This window comes from Notamacropus eugenii, chromosome 3, assembly GCF_028372415.1.
Source record: "Notamacropus eugenii isolate mMacEug1 chromosome 3, mMacEug1.pri_v2, whole genome shotgun sequence".
In the NCBI taxonomy this organism is placed as follows: domain Eukaryota; kingdom Metazoa; phylum Chordata; class Mammalia; order Diprotodontia; family Macropodidae; genus Notamacropus; species Notamacropus eugenii.
In genome coordinates this window covers 213636783-213658112 of record NC_092874.1, presented here as the reverse complement: position 1 = coordinate 213658112, position 21330 = coordinate 213636783, and the positions used below count along the sequence as shown (strand labels likewise).

The 21330-nt window shown below is 38.2% G+C and overlaps 2 protein-coding genes across 6 annotated transcripts in view; one reads left to right on the top strand and one right to left on the bottom strand.

Annotated features, from left to right (window-relative positions):
* ZCRB1 (zinc finger CCHC-type and RNA binding motif containing 1) overlaps window positions 1-9781 on the bottom strand; it is a 31634-nt gene extending 21853 nt beyond the window's left edge. Inside the window, exon 1 of one of the 2 annotated variants that reach the window (XM_072654320.1) lies at window positions 9575-9781. The gene's annotated coding sequence lies outside the window, so the exon portion shown is untranslated. The remainder of the gene's footprint in view (window positions 1-9574) is intronic. The other variant, XM_072654323.1, reaches the window with a different exon arrangement.
* Window positions 9782-9789: 8 nt separating this feature from the next.
* PPHLN1 (periphilin 1) overlaps window positions 9790-21330 on the top strand; it is a 136740-nt gene continuing 125199 nt past the window's right edge. For 2 of the 4 annotated variants that reach the window (XM_072654319.1, XM_072654318.1), the window contains exons 1-3: window positions 9790-9963; window positions 19301-19332; window positions 20317-20408. In XM_072654319.1, the coding sequence (XP_072510420.1) occupies window position 19332; window positions 20317-20408 (93 nt within the window). In that variant the 5' untranslated portion in view covers window positions 9790-9963; window positions 19301-19331. The remainder of the gene's footprint in view (window positions 9964-19300; window positions 19333-20316; window positions 20409-21330) is intronic. The other 2 variants (XM_072654317.1, XM_072654316.1) reach the window with 1 other exon arrangement.

Genomic DNA, 21330 nt, shown 5'->3' with positions numbered 1-21330 from the left:
TTCTGGAAACTACTTCTAATGAAATATACAATGTTTTTTATACAGGGGAACATTTTCTTAAATGTTCATTTATTTATTTTTAGTTTTCAACATTCATTTCCACAAAATTTTGAGTTCCAATTTTTGGAACTCCTCCCATGTCTCCCCTCCCCCTACCCCAAAACGCTGTGCACTCTGGTTACCCCTTCCGCCAGTCTGCCCTCCCTTCTATAACAATCCTCTCTTCCTTTATTCCCATCTTCTCTTTTTTCTTGTAGGGCAAGATAGATTTCTTGAACCCCATTACCTGTATTTCTTATTTCCCAGCTGCATGCAAAAACAATTCTCAACATTCGTTCCTAAAACTTTGAGTTCTAACTTCTATCCCTCCCTCCCTCCCCACTCATCCCCACTGAGAAGGCAAGCAATTCAATATAGGCTATATATGTGTAGTTTTGCAAAAGACTTCTATAATAGTAATGTTGTATGACTAACTATATTTCCCTCCCTCCTATCCTGCCCCCCACTTATTCTATTCTTTTTTGACCTTATCCATTCCCAAAAGTGTTTACTTCTAATTACTCTCTCAACCCTTTTGCCCTCCCTTCTATCATGCCCCTCACCCCACTTATCCTTTTCTCCTCTGCTTTCTTGTAGTGTAAAATACTTTCATACCAAATTAAGTGTGCATATTATTCCTTCCTTAAGCCAAATGTGATGAGAGTAAGCGTCACTTTTTCCCTCTCACCTCCCCCCTTTTCCTCTCCATTGAAAACGCTTTTTCTTGCCTTTTTTATGAGATAATTTGCCCCATTCCATTTCTCCCTTTCTCCTCCCAATATATTCCTCTCTCACCCCTTAATTTTATTTTTTTAGATATCATCCTTTCTTATTCAACTCACCTTGAGCTCTCTGTCTATATATATGTATATAATCCTTCCAACTCCCCAAATACTGAGAAAAGTTTCAAGTGTTATAAATATTATCTTTCCATGTAGGAATGTAAACAGTTCAACTTTAGTAAGTCCCTTATGATTTCTCTTTCCTGTTTACCTTTTCTTGCTTCTCTTGATTCTTGTGTTTGAAAGCCAAATTTTCTATTCAGTTCTGGTCTTTTCATCAAGAATGTTTTAAAGTCCTTTATTTCACTGAATGATCATTTTTTCAATCAAATGAGGTCCACAAAGAGCTTAGCAGTATTTGGCTCATGCTGTAGTTCATTCCTGTCTGACCCACTGTGACCCCCATGGACCATACTGTCCATGGTGTTTTCCTGGCAAAGATATTAGAGTGGTTTGCCATTTCTCCAGTGGATTATGGCAAACAGAGGTTAAGTGACTTGCCCAGGGTCACACAGCTAAGTGTCTGAGGACAGATTTGAACTCAGGCCTTCCTTACTCCAGGTTCAGTGCTCTATCCACTGAACCATCTAGTTGCCCCAACAGACACATAGCAGGTGTTTAATAAATGCTTGGTTCTTTCTTCCTCTATTAAAAAGCAAACAAGTTAAGCATATAGTGGTCTTTTTGCCTGATCACTTATATTTGGGTTTTCATGTTTCTTTTGACTTGTGTATTTGTATTTTAAAGTTTCTATTCAGTAATGGTCTTTTCATCAGGAATACTTGGAAAAGATTCTATTAATTTTGCTGCATAGATTACTTTTGGTTTTAAAGCCTACATCTTTTGTGTCCTGAAGTATCATATCCTATGCTTTCAACTCCTACTAAATCTTCTGTGATCCTGTATGTTGTTCTTTGGTAGTTGAACTCTTTTTCCCCCCTTAATAGTATTTTATTTTTTTTCCAATTACATGCAAAGATAGTTTTCAACATTCATTTTTGTAAGATTTTGAGTTTCAAATTTTTTCCTCCCTTCCTCCCAAAGATGGAATGCAATCTGATATAAGCTATACATGTACAATCACACATTATTCATGTTGTCAAAGAAGAATCAGAACAAAAGGGAAAAAACATGAGAAAGAAAAGTAAAGAGAAAATAGTGTGCCTCGATCTGCATTCAGACTCCATTGCTTTCTTTGGAGCTGGACAGCAAATTCCATCTTGAGACTTTTGGAACTGTCTTAGATCATTGTATTGCTGAGAAGAACTAAGTCTATCAGAACTGGTCACTGCACAGTGTTGCCATTACTGTGTACAATGTTCCCCTGGTTGTGCTCACTTCACTCAGGATCAGTTCATGTAAGTCTTTCCAGGTTTTTCTGAAATCTACATGATCATTAATTCTTGCAGAACAATAGTATTCCATTACATTCATATATCACAACTTGTTCAGCCTTTCCCCAATTGATGGGCATCCCCTCAATTTCCAATTCTTTGCCAGAAGACTTTACAGAAGAGAGCTACTATAAATATTTTTGTACATATGGGTCCTTTTCCCTTTTTTATGATCTCTTTGGGGTACAGACCTAGTAATGGAATTGCTAGGTCAAAGGGTATGCACAATCTGATTGCCTGTTGGGCATAGTTCCAATTTGCTCTCTCTTTACAACTCTACCAACAGTGTATTTGTGTTGAACTCTTTTCTTTCTGGTTGCTTGTAATATTATTTTCTTTGACATGGAAGCTCTGGATTTTGCTCATGATATTCTGTGAGTATTTATTATGGAGATGATCAATGGTTTCTTTAAATTTTCATTCTGTTCTCTGGTTATAAGAGGTCTGGTCAATATTCTTTTTTTCATTTCTTGAAATATGATATCTAGACTTTTTTTTTTAATAGTCCAGCAATTCTTAAGTTGTCTCTCCTTAATCTGTTTTTCAGATCCATTGTTTCTGATATGAAGAGTTCATTCTTTCAATGATCTATGCCAGAAAATCTAGGATTGCTGTTCTGGTCGAGAGTTTAGGAGCTGAGTCTGTGATCTTGATTCCTCTGAGGGGAACCTTACCTTACCAGTGCTGTCCTGTGATGGGACTTCTGGTCTGGGTATTCCTAAACTTGGGGTTCCAGGTGCTCATCTGTGCTACTGGCTCCATAGAAGAAGACTCTGTGCTGCTGGCCTGAGTTCATGATCATCTTGATCATGTAAATGGAAAAAAATTATATCCTTGCACCAAACTGGGTACAGAGCTGGTGCATTCCTGAGCCAGACTCAGAACTCTGGTCACTGAGACCATGTTCTTTCTTTGGGAGATCCTGTATTGCTGGCTTAGTCTAGAGTTTGAAGCACTAAGTTTGTGAGCCTGAGCTACAACTGTTCCATAGATCTTTTTTTTAAAGAATTTTTTCCCTAATTACATGTAAAAACAATTTTTAATATTTGTCTTAAAAATTTTTGAGTTCCAAATTCTCTCCCTCCTTTCCATCCCTCCCCCTTCCATAGGGTGTGTAATCATGCAAAAAATTTCTATATTAGTCATAGTGTGAATGAAAACACAGAACAAAAAAAAAAAAAAACATGGGAAAAATGAAGTAAAAAGTAGTATGCTTCGATCTGGATTCAGACTCCATCAATTCTTTTACTATTGTTAATAGCATTTTTCATCATAATTCCTTCAGAATTGTCTTCGATCTTTGTATTGCTGAGAATAGTTCATTACCATATAATACTGCTGTTACTATGCATACTATTCTGTTCACCTCACTCTGCATCAGCTCAGGTAAGTCTTTACAGGTTTTTCTGAAAGTATCCTGCTTCTCACTTCTTAAAGCATATTTTATCACAATCATATACCACAACTTGTCCAACCATACCCTCAATTTCCAATTCTTTGTCACCACAAAAAGAGCTGCTGTATTTTTGTACTTACAGATCTTTTCTCATTTTTTAAAAGAAAAATCTAAAGAGGTGGAGCCAAGATGCGGGAGTAACAGTATAGACTTGCTAGTACTATCGCCCCAAACGCAGCCAAATACTTATAAAAAATGACTCTAATCAAGTTCTGGAGCGCAGAACCCACAGAATAACGGAATGAAGCAAATTTCCAGCCCAAGACAGTCTGGAAGGTCACTGGGAAGTCTATCATGCCATGCTGGGAGCAGAGCACAGTCCAGTATGGGCCATTTTGGCACAGATGGGACCTGAACAGGTCTCAGGGGGACTGAATCTCGGGCACCTGTAATGGTTTCCAGACTTCATGACCCCAAAAGGCTGAGGAAAAATTGGAAGGTCAGGGGAAAAAAACCTATGGAACCTATGGGAGAGAGCAGAGTAGTCAGGTTCCAGCCCCAGTGTGGCAGAGACGGTGGAGGAGCCCACGGCAGCAATAGCAGGGGCAGGGGCACCAGCAGTGACTGTTTCTGGAGCTCTAGGCCCACAGATTGTGGGGGGAATCAAATGGCTGACTACACCTCCTACCCCCACTGGAAGCAGAGAACTACCTTGACAAAGAGCTCAAAAGTCAAGTAAACAGCTGGAAAATGAGCAAAAAACAGAAAAAGAATCAGACTAGAGAATCTTACTTTGGTGATAAGGAAAACTAAAGAATACAAACAGAAGACAGCAAGTCAAAGCTCCTACAACCAATGCCTCCAAGAAAAATCTGAATTGGTCTCAGGCCATGGAAGAGCTCAAAAAGGACTTTGAAAATCAAGTAAGAGAAGTAGAGTAAAAATTGGGAAGAGAAAAGAGAGGGATGCAAGAAAATCAAGTCAACTGCTTGTTAAAGGAGACCCAAAAAAATGCTGAAGGAAATAATACTTTAAAAAATAGACTAACCCAAGTGGCAAAAGACATCCCAAAAGCCAATGAGGAGAAGAATGCTCTAAAAAGCAGAATTAGTCAGGTGGAAAAGGAGGTCCAAAAGCTCGCTAAAGAAAATAATTCCTTAAAGATTGGAATGGAGCAGACCAAAGCTTGTTGTGTTTGTCCTTTGTTCTTGAAGAGGACCATGAAATCAAGATGATGACATGACTTGTACTTGACTTTGATTTGAGTGAGGGAGGGCTGTGCAAGGTCACCAACCTCACTTTCTTCTCCTGAGCCACTTGGGTCAGCTAGTGACTTTTTGAAAAATCAAGAAATTGTAGAGCAAAGCCAAAGGAATGAAACAATAGCAAACAATGTGAAATATCTCATTCGAGAAACAACTGACCTAGAAAACAGATCCATTAGAGACAATTTAAAAATTATTGGACTACCTGAAAGCCATAATCAAAAAAGAGCCTAGACAGCAACTTTCAAGAAATTATCAAAGAAAACTGCCCTGATATTGTAGAACTGGAGGGCAAAATAGATATTGAAAGAATCCACTGATCGCCTCCTCAAAGAGATCCCGTCCTGAAAGAGATCCCCCCAAAACCTCCTAGGAATATTGTAGCCAAATTTCAAAGCTCCCAGGTCAAGGAGAAAATACTGCAAGAAATCAGAAAGAAATAATTCCAGTATTGTCAAAACACAATCAAGATAATACAAGATCTAGCAGCTTCTACATTAAGGGATTGCAGGATTTGGAATATGATATTCCAGAAGTCACAGGAGATAGGATTAAAACCAAGAATCATCTACTAATTCTTCAGCGGAAAACATGGTCATTCAGTAAAATGGAGGACTTTTGAGTATTCTTGTTGAAACAATCAGAGCTGAATAGAAAATTTGCCTTTCAAACACAAGAACCAAGAGAAGCATGAAAAGGTAAACAGGAAAGAGAAATTATAAGGGACTTATTAAAGTTGAACTGTTTACATTCCTCCATGGTAACATCACATTTGTAACTCTTGAGACTCTTCTTAGTACTGGGTAGGGATGATATCTAAAAAAAATAAAATTAAGGGGTGAGAGAGGAATATATTGAGAGGAGAAAGGGAGAAATAGAAACAGGGCAAATTATCTCACATAAGAGAGGCAAGAAAAAGTTTTTTTCAATGGAGCAGAAGAGCGAGGAGGTGAGAGGGAAAGAGTGAACTTTACTCTCATTGCATTTGGCTTAGGAAGGGAATAACATGCACACTCAATTTGGTATGAAAATCTACTTTACACTACAGGAAAGTAGGGAGAAGGGGATAAGGAGGGGTTGGGGGATGACAGAAGGGAAGACAAATGGGAGGAGTGGGTAATGAGAAGTAAATAGTTTTGAGGAGGGATAGGGTCAAAAGAGAGAATAGAATAAATGAGGGGCAGGATAGGATGGAGGGAAAAAAGTTAGTCTTTCACAATATGACTGCTATGGAAGTGTTTTGCATAACTACACATGTATAACTTATATTGAATTATTTTCCTTCTCAGTGGGGATGGGTGGGAAGGGAGGAAGGGAGAATAACTGGAACTCAACATTTTAAAAATGAACGTTAAAAATTGTTTTACATACAACTGGAAAATAAGATGTACAGGCAATGGGGTATAGAAATCTGTCTTGCCCTACAAGAAAATAGAGGAGATAAGAGAAGGGAAGGATGTGATGGAAGGGAAGGCATATTGGGGGAAGTAGTAATCAAAATGTATGCTGTGTTGGGATGGGTGGAGGGGAGAGATAGGGAGAAAATTTGGAACTCAAAATCTTGTGGAAGTGTCAGTTGAATTAAAAATAAATAAATAAATAAATTTCAAAAAAAAAAAAAGAAAAGAAAAAAGAGAAATCTCTTTGCTGTACAGACCTAGTAGTGCTATTGCTGGGCAACTGTACAGCTCTCTGATCACAGTCCTAAATTATTTTCCAGAATGGTTGGATCAGTTTACAATGCCACAAAGAATGCATTAGTGTTCTAATTTTCCTACACCCCATACAACATTCTTCATTTTCCTCTGCTTTATTGTTAGCTAATCTGATAGAGAAATTAATGTTATACTTTTTTATCAATAATTATTAATTTATGATTTACTCTTTTCCTTTTTGTTCTCTTAAAAACCAACTCCTGAAAAAATCAGTCTTTGAAGGGCATGGCTGAGAGATGAGATTTGCTCCTAGACCAAAAGGAACATGCTCCTTAGTTGGATAGGTCCCCACTCAACTGTGACAATTAGGTAATTTTTGTTTACAGTATGAACAGAATTCAATCTGGGCAAGTCTTTGCCTAGAGGAGCCCCCATCCTTGGTCCCCTCCGTTAGATTTTAGGGCAACTCACTCATGGAGAAAACTAGCTGGAGAGGTCTGGTTGGAGATGGCTTCCTCTGCCTAGATACCTGGAGGGTGCTGCGTCTCATGATCAAGCCACATTCTCAGCAGAAAGAACTAAAATTTTTAGTTCACCTCCTCATTAAAAACGTCCACCAAGCAGCCCTGGCCCTCTAGGTCCTCAAATGTGGCCCTTTGACTGAATCCAAATTTCACAGAGCAAATCCCCTTAATTAAAGCATTGGAGTCAGTCAAAAGGCCATACCCAAGGATCAAGAATACACATGTGGCCTCAAAACTGCAGGTTCACCATCCCTGCCCTAGGGCATGTTCTCCCACAAATATATATAAGAGTCTTTTGGAGAGGAAAATGTTCATAAACTTGAAGTACAACAGCAATAGGTAAGATGTGAAGGGAGCGTATTATGGACACATTGTGTCACACTGTGAAGAAGCTAGGCAGTCACAATTATGGACACACAACTGATATTTTTTCTCTCTCTGGAGAGTCTTCATGATGTAAACTGAGGGGTATGGCATTGGTGATAGACCAGTTGTTCTACTGTTAGGCTGGGCCAGATGGTTGGCTGTTGAACAGATTCCTCAGACAGCATGGTACATACCCTGGATGTATTAAGCCACTGTGCTTACTAGGCTCACTCTTTAATAGGCAGCTGCAGTCTCTATGACCTACAACGTTAGGCTTGTCTGTGTGCTTTAAAAAGGTATAGACCCTTAATGCTGAAATGACAGAAGTCTTTCTAATTCAACTCCCTTGGAACCTCAGTTCTGAGGTTTGTTACCTCTCATGCAGGAAGAGGGAGAGAAGTAGCTTCTTGGTTTTTTGATTACTCTTTCTAGTTTAACTCCTTAGAGTACCTGAAAAGGCCAGCCTAAAAAGGCCAAGGTCTCCCACTGCATCCTGGGCCATCTCTGGTTATCCTGTTAAATATCTGGTTACTGGATTCAGATGGCTCAGGAAGAGAAAGTGAAGTTGGTGACCCTGCACAGCCCTCCCTCACTCAAAACAAAGTCAAATGCAAGTCATGTCATCATTTCTCTGATGTCATGGTCTTCTTCAAAAATGAAGGATGAACACAGACAGACTCTTTCTGGTTACCTTGGTAAGAGATTTAATTCTAGCTAATTTGTGACCACCTACCACATATCTGAAAATCTACCTTTCTCTTATGCTTACTGGCTGGGGACAGGCTACTGAAGTGATCTATATCCTGGTTCTAAGTTCAATGTACCTGTTAGCTTTATGTAGTTGAGCTACTTGATTCCCTAAAAAATACAAAATAATTCAATTACTCTTGAAAGGACGTCATCTTTATATTTCATTACCTTTATCTTTGCCCCTTCAACTTAGCTGAAGTTTAAGGGGGGGGCATATGCTTAAATTTTATACATGCCATAACATTTTCTGAGACTAAAGCATTACTGGGTTGGATAGCTTTCCCTTTGTCTCCTTATTGGATTTTCCAAACCACCGTCAAGAGAAATAACTGTGGATAAAATCAATACCTGTGTTTGCTTGAAAAAAGAAACTATATTTAAGACATGGTAAAATTAAGAACAGAGTCAGCCTACTGTGGTGGAGAGAGAACCAGACTCAGAGGCACAAAGACCTGAATTCAAGTTTTGCCTTCTGATGCATACTTGCCACTAGCCAGGCCAAGTCACTTAATTGTCTTAGGCAACTTGCCAAAATTCTAAATCAGAGAACAACTGCCTAGCTTCTTCACAGTAAAGAAATTCTAGAGTGATGGAATCACAGATCAGAATAAGAAAAAAAACCATCAAGAACATCTCCTCTCCTCTTCAGTTATGAAGAGACAATAATTCTTTCTTTTGACATAAAGCATACTTTGACCCTGACCAAGTCCCCTAACCTCTGCTTGCCTCAGTTTCCTCATCTGTAAAATGGGGCTAATAAGAGTAGCACCTACTTCTCAGGGCTGTTGTGAGAATCAAATGAGATTTCTGCGAAGTGCTTAGCGCATGATCGGCCCATATAGAAGTTCTACAAACTCCTGTTACTATTATTTTATATTATTTTATTATTATTTATACATATATTAAAAATATAAATATATATTATTTTATATTATTACTTGCATAATGTCATATCCATAGCTTTATGAGACTTATCGGTAAAAAACCCCCAAAACTCATTTACTTAAATAGCCGCATTTTCCTCATCAGTAAATCACACAGGAAAGTGTCTAGTGACCACAGTGAAATGAGGCTGCAACTAAATTCTTCACTTTAATTGAAAACAGAGGAAAAGGGGGGCATCCTGCATACGTATATTACCGTTCCAGGAACCCACGTTCATCCCACTGGCCGGAGCCTGAGTATGGCCCTAGAAAAGCAAGGCGGTAAATACGCTTTCATTTTCTTCCCGAACCTAGCTGCGCAGCCTGAAGCGATATTAGAGGGTCCTTTCAAAGCTTTTCATCTAGATCGCCTGCACCGCACTGGGCGTAGCATGTACTTAAAAACGCTGAAAATCCTGAGGAAGGCAGGTGGTAGTAAATAAACAAGTCTGGCAGGTTGGAGATGAAAGCGGGTTTTACCTTTCTCTCACAGCACGACGCGCCGGGAGATCTCTGGAGTTCCCCCGAACCACTGGAGATCCAATCCGCCTTTACCTCCTCCCCTCCAACAGCAGTCACCGCCAGGCCGGGTGTCTTAAAGACAAACAGCAACAGCAGGGCCTGTTTTTATTTTTTTGTATCCTCGTCGCTTTTCGGATGACGTAGGACGCTGGAACTCACGCTTTCAGGTGGAGATGGACCAGCTGAGTGTTACGTAATTGCTCGCGCGCCGGATGTGATCATCTAGGAGAAACGGCGTAGCGTGGTGTGGTTTGACGGTTTCCTGTGAGTCCGCGGGCGGCGGAGGGGCTGATCTCCTGGAGGAGGCGGCGTGGGGCGGCCTTCCCCTGGTACCGTGGATGGTCGTGGTGAGTCTTGTTCTGTACTGGTTCTGTAGTACTCGCTTAGGCCTGTGTACGCCGAACAGTCCCTTCTTTGCCTAAGCCGGGAGGAGTAAGGGAGGCTGGTGGTGGGGCCTCCCGCTTCGGTCTAGCCCCGGTGGGGGATTTCTTCTTCCCCTTAAAAAAAACACCCCCGTTCCCGTCAAAACGAACGGAAGCCACCTAACAAAAACCCCGAAGGGAGACTAGGCCACACGAAGTCGATCCCATTAGGTTCACACTGGATTCCAAAGTTCTCATTTTAGAGAAGGGAAGGGAACAGACATTTAGTTGTCGTCTATTATGTGCCATGTAGTTATACAAATGTTATCTCATTTAATCCTCACCCTAGGAGGTAGGTGCTGAATATTGTCCCCATCTTGCACTTTAGGAAATTGAGGCAAGTAGAGGTTAAATGACTTACCTTAGGTAACAGTTAGTGAGATGCGGAATTTGATCTCAGCCCCAGGGGTCTACGCGCTGAGCCACTTAGCTGCCACATTTTACAGAGCGGAAAATTGAGGCCCAGGTAGACTAGATGTATTTTGGTTACCTTTTGTTAGCAGTTGAGTCTTTTGAGATAGTGGTATTCAGTGATTTGCAACCGTATAGTTTTATTGGGATAATACTGGTGTTAAAGATGTCCGTTTGCTTTAGTGAGCAGCTTGAGATAGTTTAAAGCACTGTGTAGTATCTCAAATGGGTAGCCAGGTGGCACAATGGATAACGGATAGAGCACAGGGTCTGAAGTTAATAAGACCTAGGTTTAAATGAGGTTGAAGACTTGAGCTTTGTGATCCTGGGTGAGTCACTTAACCCTGTTTGCCTTAGTTGCCTTATCAATAAAATGAGCTGGAGAAAGAAATGCAAGCTGCTCCAATATCTTTGCCAAGAAAACCCCAAATGAGGTCAGAAAGGTGCAGTACTGAAAAAAAATATACACACATATGTATATATACATTCATGTACACACATCTCATCCTGGGCCATTTCCAGTAGTCCTGATAAATATCAGGCCACTGGACCCAGATGGCTCAGGAGAAGAAAGTGAGGCTGGTGGCAATGCACAGCCCTCCCTCACTCAAGTCAAGTCAAGTGCAAGTCATGTCATCTTCTTGATGTCATGGTCCTCTTTGAGAATGAAGGACAAACGCAACAATCTCATTTTGTGTTCTGAATCTTTCACTTCTCTCTCAGTAGGGAAGTAACATTTTCATCATTAGTCTTTTTGGATGATGGTTGGTTGTTAGGCTGATCTGAGTACCTAAAGTTGTCCATCTTTACTATTTTGTTGTTGTATAATTGTTCTCCTGTTTGTTTGACTCTTTAGGGGTTTCCAGGTTTCTCAAAAACTTTGTTGTTCATCATTTCTTATAGCACAGCAATATTGGATCATATTTATATACCATAATCCCAATTTATGAGTACCCCCTCAGATTCCTCTTCTTTGCTACCTCAAAAATAAATGTAAAAATACTTATATTTTCTTAAAGTCTGTTATGTGTAGTACTAATTCCTCTCTTAAAATGCCCTCTTGATTAGCCATTCTCCACTTTCCTTCATATTTCTCTATTGCATGAATTATTTGTGTACCCACTTGTGTCTGGGTATATTCTTTCCTCCTTTGACCAGCTCTGATGAAAGTGAAGTTTAAGTGTTAGTAGCTCTCCCTGTTTCTTTTTCCTTGTTTTTATATAATTATACTTCTGTACCCCAATTATGTGAGGTCATTTTCTTTAACTTTTCTTTCCTTTCCTGTTCCCTTACTCCTTTTTCCCTTTCTTTCCATTCTTCTTTCAGATCATCAAGACAAAACAAAACTACTCCCAGGCCTAGTCTAATTCGATTTCCTGTATGACCCTTGATGTTAGGTTTCAGTGGGGACATTTTTTTTTTATCATCTCTTCATATTTAAATGTAAGCAGTTTATCCTAATAAAAAAGTATTTACCTTTTTATGTTCTCTTACCTCTTGTGTTTGAACTTCAAAGTGTCTGTGCAGCTTTGGTTTTTTCATCAGGAATTTTTAAGAAATCTTCTATTTTGTTAAAAGTATAGTTTTCTTACCTGTATGATTATACTCAGTTTTGCTAGAGAATTGATTATTGGCTGTAAGCCTGGATCCTTTGGCACCTGGAATATGTTATGCTAAGCTCTCTGCTGCTTCATATTGGTGACTGCTAATTTGTATGTGATCCTGACTCAGGCTCCTTGGTTTTTGAGTTATTTCTTTCTGACTGCTTGCAGGATTTTTTTCTTTCACCTGGGGTTTTCATTTTGGGGTTTCTTGCAAGAGCTGACAGGCAGGTTCTTTATATTTTCACTTTGCTTTCTAGTTCTAAGAAATCTGGGCAATTTTCTTCTTAGATTTCTTGAAATATTATGCCTCGGCTCTTTTGGTCATGGCATTGAGATAGTCCAATGATTATTAAAGTTTTTCTCCTCAATCTGTTTTCAATCAGTTTTTTCTGTGAGAAATTTTATGCTTTTTATTTTTTCAGCCTTTTGACTTTGTTTCAGTATTTCCTGAAACCTCATGGAAATATGAGCTTTTATTTGGTTCATTCCAATTTTCAGGGAGTTTGTTGTGTGGGCAGGATTTTGTATCTCTTATGCCAGACTGTTATCTCTCTTTCTAATTCTTTCTTCCATAATTTATCTTTTCCAATTTTTTTTATCAAGTGATCTCACTCAATTTGTGAAAAAAAACCCAAAAAACTCATCCCATTTTTAAAACTCTTTAAAACTCTTGCTTCATCTTTCTCCCAAATTCTTATTGAATTTGTGCCCAATCTGTGTTGTTTTTTTTTCTGAACCATTATGGCTTGTAGATGTTTTGATGACACTCTTGTCTTCTTTGTTTGTGTCTTGATCATCCCTGCTACCATAATAGTTCATTATGTTGGGATTCTTTTTTTTGTTTCCTCATCTTTCCAGCTTGCTTCCTGACGTCAAATGATGTTAAGACTTGACTCTGTGCACTTCAGGAGGGAAAGTCTGCTGGTCTGGTCTTGTTATTGTTTTCTTGGAGATATTGAGTTCTCTGAGTTATCTGATCCAAGATAAAGTCTGGTTTGTGCCTTTTTGGTTTGAAGCCTGCAAGTTAATAACTTGGGTTTGAATTTGAACAACAGTAGCATGCTGTTGGACTTAGCCACTGTCAACCTACCCTAGTTATTCGTTTGTAAGCTTCAGATTGGACAAGAAAGTGGAAGTGAGATTGAACCTGTTCCTTCCTAGATTCTAGTTCTTCCACTGCTGCTTCCTTTTATTAGAAGACCACTTGTGAGCACAGTTCTCCTCAATCTATTCTAGATCTGACCCCTGAAACTGGATAGTAAGCAACTGAGACGCCAGGTGACACTTGTACTCTTGTCCTGATCTATAACTACTTCTTGTACTGAAGTACTCATGTCTGTAGCATGACCCTGTCCAGATCTGTGCCTTCAGACCTCTCTGTCTCTCTCTGCTGATCTGGGCTGGAAAAATGATTCACTGTGAGTTTTGCTTAGATTTTCCCATTAGGATTCAGCGTTTTCTGGATCTTTTTGTAGGAATTTTGCAGGGGAGAATCTCAGACTTCTTTAAAAATATATGTGTCTGTATGTACATGCTACTACATGCATGTGTAAACACATTTTTCAATCAGCAAAAGTCTTGTCTTTTCAATCCTTGACCCCAAATTTCCCTCCGTAACTTGAGAACTATAGAAAAAAACCCCATTGCCAACATGTATAGTAAATTAAAAAAAATGTTCACATCGGTCATGTCAAAAAATAAATATATTTGTTTCATTTTGCACCCTGAGTCCTTTATTTGTCTTATCAGTATGTAGAAACTTGTTTCATCATTAGTCCTCTGACTAGTGGTTGGTCATTATGCTTGATATGAGCTCCTAATTCCTTCCAAGTTGTTTGCCTTTATCATAAATTGTTCTTCTGGTTGTATTCACTTCAGTCTTTAAACTAATTTAAGTAAGTTAGGTTTCTTTATAATTTCTTGCAATTTCAACAGTGTTCTATCACATTTTTATGTTACTGGAATAACTTGTTTATCCATTTTCTGATTTGTCTGCACCCCTGAAGATTTCCAATTTTATCACCTCAGAAAGAGTTTTATTTTTTGGCGGGGAGTACGTCCTTACTTCTTATTTTCCTTAGTATGAATCACTCCCTCCACTTTCCCCTCCCCCTCTCATCTTTTCTTTCTATTTCTCTATTGAATAAAATGTATTTCTGTACTTGTGTATGAGTGTGTGCATGCATATGAATGTGTATGCCGGTGTGTGTATTCTTCCTTTTTAAACCAGTTCAGATGAGAGTGAGGTTCAAGTGTCACCTGGTCCTATCACCCGCTTCTCCTTGTTTATAAAGATGTCTGCTTGGTATCCTGATGATGTGAAATAAGTTTTTGTACCCCCCCACCCCCACCCCCAACATGTATTTCTCTGTCCTTTCCATTCTTTTCTTAAGCTCATTAAGACATAAAAGAGCCATTTCCAGGTCTGGTCTAATTGAATTCCGTTTGTGACTCTTGGTGATGTTAGGGCCCAGAAAGGACATAGGTATCATCTAGATGTCACAGTAGATAGAGCATTTGGACCTGTAGTTAGGAAGATATGAGGTCATATCCCATCTCAGGAACTTACCAGCTGTGTGACTCTGGGCAAGGCACTTGAACTCTCTCTGCCTCAGTTTCTCCAACTGTAAAATGGGGATAATAATAGCACCTACTTTGCAGGGTTGTTGTGAGAATAAAATCAGCTAATATTTGTAAATCACTTAGCATAGTACCTGGCACACATTTGGTGCTATATAAATGCTTATTTCCTTTCCTTTGTTAAAAGTACAGTTTTCTTGCATGTATGATTATACTCAGTTTTGCTAGAGAATTTATTATTGGCTGTAAGCCTGGATCCTTTGGCACCTGGAATACGGTATGCTAAGCTCTCTGCTGCTTCATATTGGTGACTACTAAATTGTGTGTGATCTTGACCCTGATTCTTTGTTTAGTTTCTGTCATCGTTCATTTATATTTACCTTTTTAGTGTTTCTCTTTATTCCTGAGTTTGACATGATTAGTGTTTCTCTTTATTCCTGAGTTTGACATGATTATATTTGTATGCAGGAGGGAAGGAGCCAGTATAACTGGAGAAATTGAGATAAGAGAAGGGAGATAAGAGATAAGAGATAGTAAGGGCAGTTTGCTGGAAAAATTGGGAAGGAATGGAATCAGGGGTGTCTATAGAAAGGTTTTCCATGTTAAGAAGAAAGGCTATCTCTTCTTCCCAGTAAAAGAGGAGATCATGGAGGAAGGTGTCTGAAATGATATGAGATCTGGAGGAAGAGAAAAAGGAAGGATCTCTCAGTAAATGGTCTCAAATTTTTCAGTGAAGTTTTTCAATACAGTGGGAGGCTTGAAGAGAGCTGAGGTTTCAGAAAGAGTGTGATGGAATAGCAAGTCAAATAGGGATGAAAAGAATGTTTGCCGTGCTTTAATATAGAATGCACAGTTGATATAATGTGTTTCACTACATATGTGTGTGTGTGTGTGTGTATATGTATAGACATAATAGTAAATCTGTATAATTTATAAGTAAATATACATATATTGAGCCAAGAGATAGAATATCTTGTTCATGGTTCACAGCAAGGATCCCAGTGTCACTGGATGGAAGAGTATGTGGTGGGGAATAAAGTGTAAAAAATGGAAGTTGAGGCAAGAAAGACGAATTAGGTTATGAGGATCTTGTATTTGATCTTAGAGAAAATACGAAAGCTGCTGGGGTTTATTGAGTAAATGGGGAGGGGAGAGGTAGCTGGTCATAAGATGATCTGTCTTGTATTTTAGTCTCTTTGCCAACTGAATGGAAGACTGGTTAGAGTGGACAGGCTGACTCATCAACAGACTATTGTAGTCCAAGTTTGAGCTTATGAGGGTCTGTATTAGTGGAGTAGCAGTATCAGAGAAGACAAAGGGGTATATTTAAGAGATACTGCAAAGATGAAATCAACAGGCTGCATATGGAAGATGAGAGAGTAGTTGAGAGGGACACCTAGATTGAGAACCTGAAGAACTGGGATGCACTCAATAGTGATAGGGCAGTTAAGAGGAGTGGAGAATATAGGAGAAAAGATAATGAGTTCTGTTTTGGACATTCTGAGTTTCAGATAGCCCCTGGACTTCCACGGAGATGTCTGAAAGGCAGTTGGAGATGCAAAATTGGAGGTTACCAAGGAGGTTAGGGCAGAATAGGTAGGTATGAGAATCATCAGAATTGAGGTAGTATTTAAAAACTGTGGAACTGAGATTAGCAAGCCACTCAGTCTGGAGGGAGAAGAGATAAGGGCACGGGACAGAATCTTTTGGGACATCTATGTAATCGTAGATGACCATGATGTGAATGATGATCCAGCAGAGGAAGCAGTGGAGCTTTCATATACATAGGAGGAGAAATAGGAGTGAGTGATGTCTCCAAACCCAGTACCAAGGAGGATTATTAATTATTATTAATATTATATTTTGATAATATTATTTAACCATATTGAATGTCTAATGCTTCAGAGAAGTTGAAGAGAATGAGATTTGAGAAAAGGCCATTGGATTTGACAACTAACTGATGATTTCTAACTTTGGAGAGAACATTTTCATTGGAATGATGAAGTTGAAAGCTGGGTTGTATGGATTTAAGAAGAGTGAGAAGAGAGTAAGTAGAAGCATATATTGTAGATGGCTTTTTCCCATCTATTGTAGATGGGAACAAAGGACAAAAGTCTAGCTAGAGGATGATAATGGGAATGGAAGGGTCAAGTGAGAGTTTTTTGAGATTGGAGGAACCAGGAAATGTTTGTAGTTAGTAGAGAAAGAACCATTAGATGGAGATTGAAGATAAGTTTTTAGAGAGGAGATGACAAGGGGCAGTTTGTTGGAGAAGATGGGTTGGAATAAGATTGCTTGTCCAGGTGGAGGAGTAAGCCTTCTTGCTAAGTAATAAATCTAATTTTATGTGAGACAAGGGTTAAGAAGGAGGTGTGGGTAGGCAGAAAGCATTTGAATGATGTGAGATGAGAAAGAAGAGGGAGCTGGTGGCGAATAGCTTCATTTTTTTCTGTAAAATATGTGGCAAGGTTCTCTACTGATAGGGTGGGGGTAGAGGGAGCTATAGGAGTTTTGAGAAAGGATGAGGAGGTTTGGAAGAACTGCTGTGGAAAGAGGGACAGTAAGTTGATAAGAAAGGTTTAGAGATTTCTAGGGACTGCAGACAGACTGAAGATTGTTGGTTGGTGTGGGTCACATGACAGCTGCCTGAAATCCTTTTGCAGACCACATGTTGTGCAGGTCTGGTTTAGAAAGATTGCCTAGTAGTAGTAAGGTCCCAGATGAGGTTGTCTAACATAACTGTGTAGTGGGCCCAGTCAGAATAGTTGTGTGACTTTCTCTACCTTCATTCAGTAGCATCAATAATAGTATGTGATCCAAGGCTGAGGCTTGGGAGGGCAAAATTAGAGATAAAATAGGGGAGCCAATGAATTCAGTAGATGTAGAGCTGAACTAATTCACCAAGGAGTGAAAGTGCACGGGAGATGGTCTAGAAGAGAAATGAGGGTTCACGGGATTGGAGGTCCCATTGTGAATGGATGGGTTTTGGTAAGGGAAGGCAGGAGAGGTGGAAAGCCAATATATTAAAGTCAAATGAGGAGATTATGGAATTCTTGAACATGGAGGTGGTACATTTTTGGGTAATCACAAGGTTAAGTATGTGATTACTCTAGTAAGTTGCAGAACTGAGTTAACTCTTTATACCACCTGAAACTGCTCTCTCCAAGGTTACCAGTGCTCTCTTAGTTGCCAAATCTAATGACCTCTGCTGAATCCTCATTAATCTTTACTTTTCTACATCCTTTAGTTCAAGGGTCTTCTGGTTTCTCTTTCTGCACTTGGGGGTTTATGCCCTGGTGTGCTATCTCAGCTCTTTGGCTGAGAAGATCCTGATGTGCTATGGTTCATGGGATCACAAAGAGTTGGATACAACTGAATGATTGAACAATGACAAAAATGTATGGGTTGGACTAGATAGCCACTTCCCTAACTCAAAGATTTTGACTTTCTGATTTGTTGACATGATTATAATCGTTGTGTATATTCTCTTTTGTCTGCTTCTTTTCCTTTGTACCAGACTATACAAATCTTTCCTAAATTCCTAATTTATTATTTTCACTGCATATTATAATACTACATTCATATGCCATGTTTTCAGCCATTTGCCTTTGATGTAAAATTTTTTTTAAAATTTTTGGCTACATCTACAAATACTTTGTTGTTCATTCGTCCTTTGTTTCTTTCTTTGACTTCCTTGAGATATCTATCCAGTAATGTTATTGCTGTTTGAGATAGTATGGACAGTTCAGTCATTTTTCTTTCATAATTCCAAATTGAAACCCAGAATAGTTGGACCACTTCACATTTTCATCATGCATTTCAGTGTGCTTTCTCTTAGCCCAGTCATTCCAACATTGATTTTTCTTTATTTTTCTCACCTTTGCCATTTTGGTCAGTTGTGAAAACTTGAGTTGTTTTGATTCCCATTTCTCTTACTGTTAGTCATTTGGAACATATTTTTATGTGGCCATTTTTAGTTTGTACATCATTATTTGACTTCTCTGACTGACTTCTGTACTATATCCCTCTAGTGGATACCGTCTCCATCATTCCCCTTTGAATTTCTTTTTGTGTTTTTTCTTCCTCTACCCCATTAGATCGTTAATTTCTTGAAGGCAAAACTGTTTTTCTTTTTGTATCTCCAGTACTTACTGCAGCGCCTTGCTCGTAGTAGATGCTTAATAAATGTTATTGAAGAAGAAACTTATAATGCTTTGTAAAGTGAAATAATTTATTTGCTAAGGACAAATCTTTATTCAAAATATAAAGGTGAGGGAGATACACAATTAATTGGTTAATTTTGTTAATATTGCCATGGAATCATTTTTTGTCTTGAATATGTTTAGTTATAGGAAATATTAGGCATGACTTATTTGAAGATGAATATATTAAGATATCATTTACCTTTGATAAAAAGGAGAATATTTGGTTCAGATTTTTAAATATATCGTTCAATTTTATAAGCTATTATTTATTTCATTAATTTTATTTTTCATTCATTTTCATTACAAAGCCCTCCTAGACCCAGAATCTTAACCTTATGTTTTTAATGCTGTGGAGTTTCTGGCAATGTGGATTATACATATTTGTGACTTTTATTTTATATTAATTGTTGAATTCTTTGTATAGAAACAGCTGTTTAAATCTGTACTTTTTTCCTCCTATAGGAGCTTATTGATTCCTGAAGAAATATATGCAAGTAAGTTCTCTTATTTATTTGGAGGGAAGGGTGACAGATTAGCCAAATTCATCAGTGTTTACATTAAATAAATAGATTACATTAAAATAGGTTAGTATTTTACTCATGTCAAATTATTTATTATTTCATCCAAGGTTATAGTATTATTTTAAGTTTTTAAAAAAATTTTTTTTATTTTTGTTGCTTTTAGTTTTCAACATTCACTTCTATAAGAATTTGAGTTCTAAATTTTCTTCCCCTCCTTTTTTCCCTCCCTCCCCAAGGCAGTATACAATCTGATATAGGTTTATTTTAAGTTTTATTGATAATTACTTTAAAAAGTTATAGTATAAATGTTTTCATAATCTTCCCATTTCTGGAAAATAAAACTTTTTTTTGAAAAGTTTAAATTTTCTCTAAAATTTTTGGATGAAGATGGGAAACTATGTGACTAATTTTTGTTTTAGAGAAACTCACAGCCTCTGTTCCAGCCAATACAGTATTAAAACATATACCTTATGTCAGGCTCTGTACTGGCAGGGGGGTGGGGGAGTGAGGATGGGATAAATGGATGACTAATAAGTAGTTTACAGTCTAGCAAGGGAAAGAAGGCAAATATACACATAATTGCAATGTAGAATAAAATGTGATTATGTAGTGGTTTGTTGAGGGCTTGTAGATTATATCTGTTTGAGAGCATCAAGGAAAATTTTATGGGAAGTGGAAGCAATATATGTGGACCTTTAAAGGTGGGGAGGACAGAGGCCATTGGATGGGTGAATGAGGCATATTTCATGGGTAAGCACATCTACAGAGGTGGGATAGGGTTATACAGGAGTATAATAATAATAATGATAATCAATTTGGCTGAGTCATCAAGTGTTTAAAGAGGTTGTAAAAGAAAAGAGGGCTTTGACTGTTAGGCAAAGCAGTTTATTAAATAGTTTATCTCAATAAGTATACAAATTATGATTCAGTGATTCTTTTTTGTTTTTTATTTCTTAGTGGCATATAGAAGAGATGATATGTGGTCTGAAGGACGCTATGAGTATGACAGACTCCCAAGAGAACGCTTACCTCCTCGAGGTCATCCTGAGGTTAGTTGCTCTTATAAAAAAGAAAAACACAAAATAACTTTTGGAATTTTAATAGACTTTGATTCAAATCATTACTTTACTTTTCAAAGGAAACAGTAAAATTCCGTAGTATTAAAAACTCTTAAAATACTAGTTGGATAATAGGTATTATTTGCTTACTTTTCCATTGCAAATGAGTCAGTCAGACGTGAAACACAGATGTCTTTCATACAGTATGAATGTGAGCACTAGTGGTAGTATCAGTGAATTATATTTGTGTAATCTTAGAGTTTCCAATGTTTTTATCATAGTTGTGCTGTAAGACAGGTTGTGTAAGTAACACTATTTCCATTTTACAGAGTAGAAAACTGACGTTTGTTGAGGTTGTGTCTCACCCAGTATGACGAATAAAATTTCCTGAGACACAGACTTTCTGGGTAACTAATAATCAATTTATTAATTATGGCTAGCAAATATTTAATAAAATGATATCAGTGGTACTCCTGGGAATCAAAGATGAACCTTGGGGAACATTGAATGCCTTTTGAAAGGGGAGTGTACCTGAGGGTAGAAATTAGCTGTGATGGCTTAACAACTAGTGAGGGGGATTGACAAGGAGGTGAGCTAAAGACCTTCAGCTCCTCCTTCTGGCGACGTGACAAAGCTCAAGTACCTCCAGCTATCTAAACAAAAGCATCCATGTCTACCCAGTCAATGAAAAATGAATGATGTTGGGGTAAGAATTCCACCTAGATAATACTCTCTTTTAAGGTCTTCTTGTTGTGGTCCCATCAAAGATCAAAAAACTTGTATCCTTTGGATTTGGGCAATCTCATCTATTACAATGTGCTTCAGAGACTGGCTGAATAACCTATAGACTGGTTTCTGAATGAGGAAATAAGAGAAAACTTTAATTCTAATTTAACGATTGCTTATTAATATG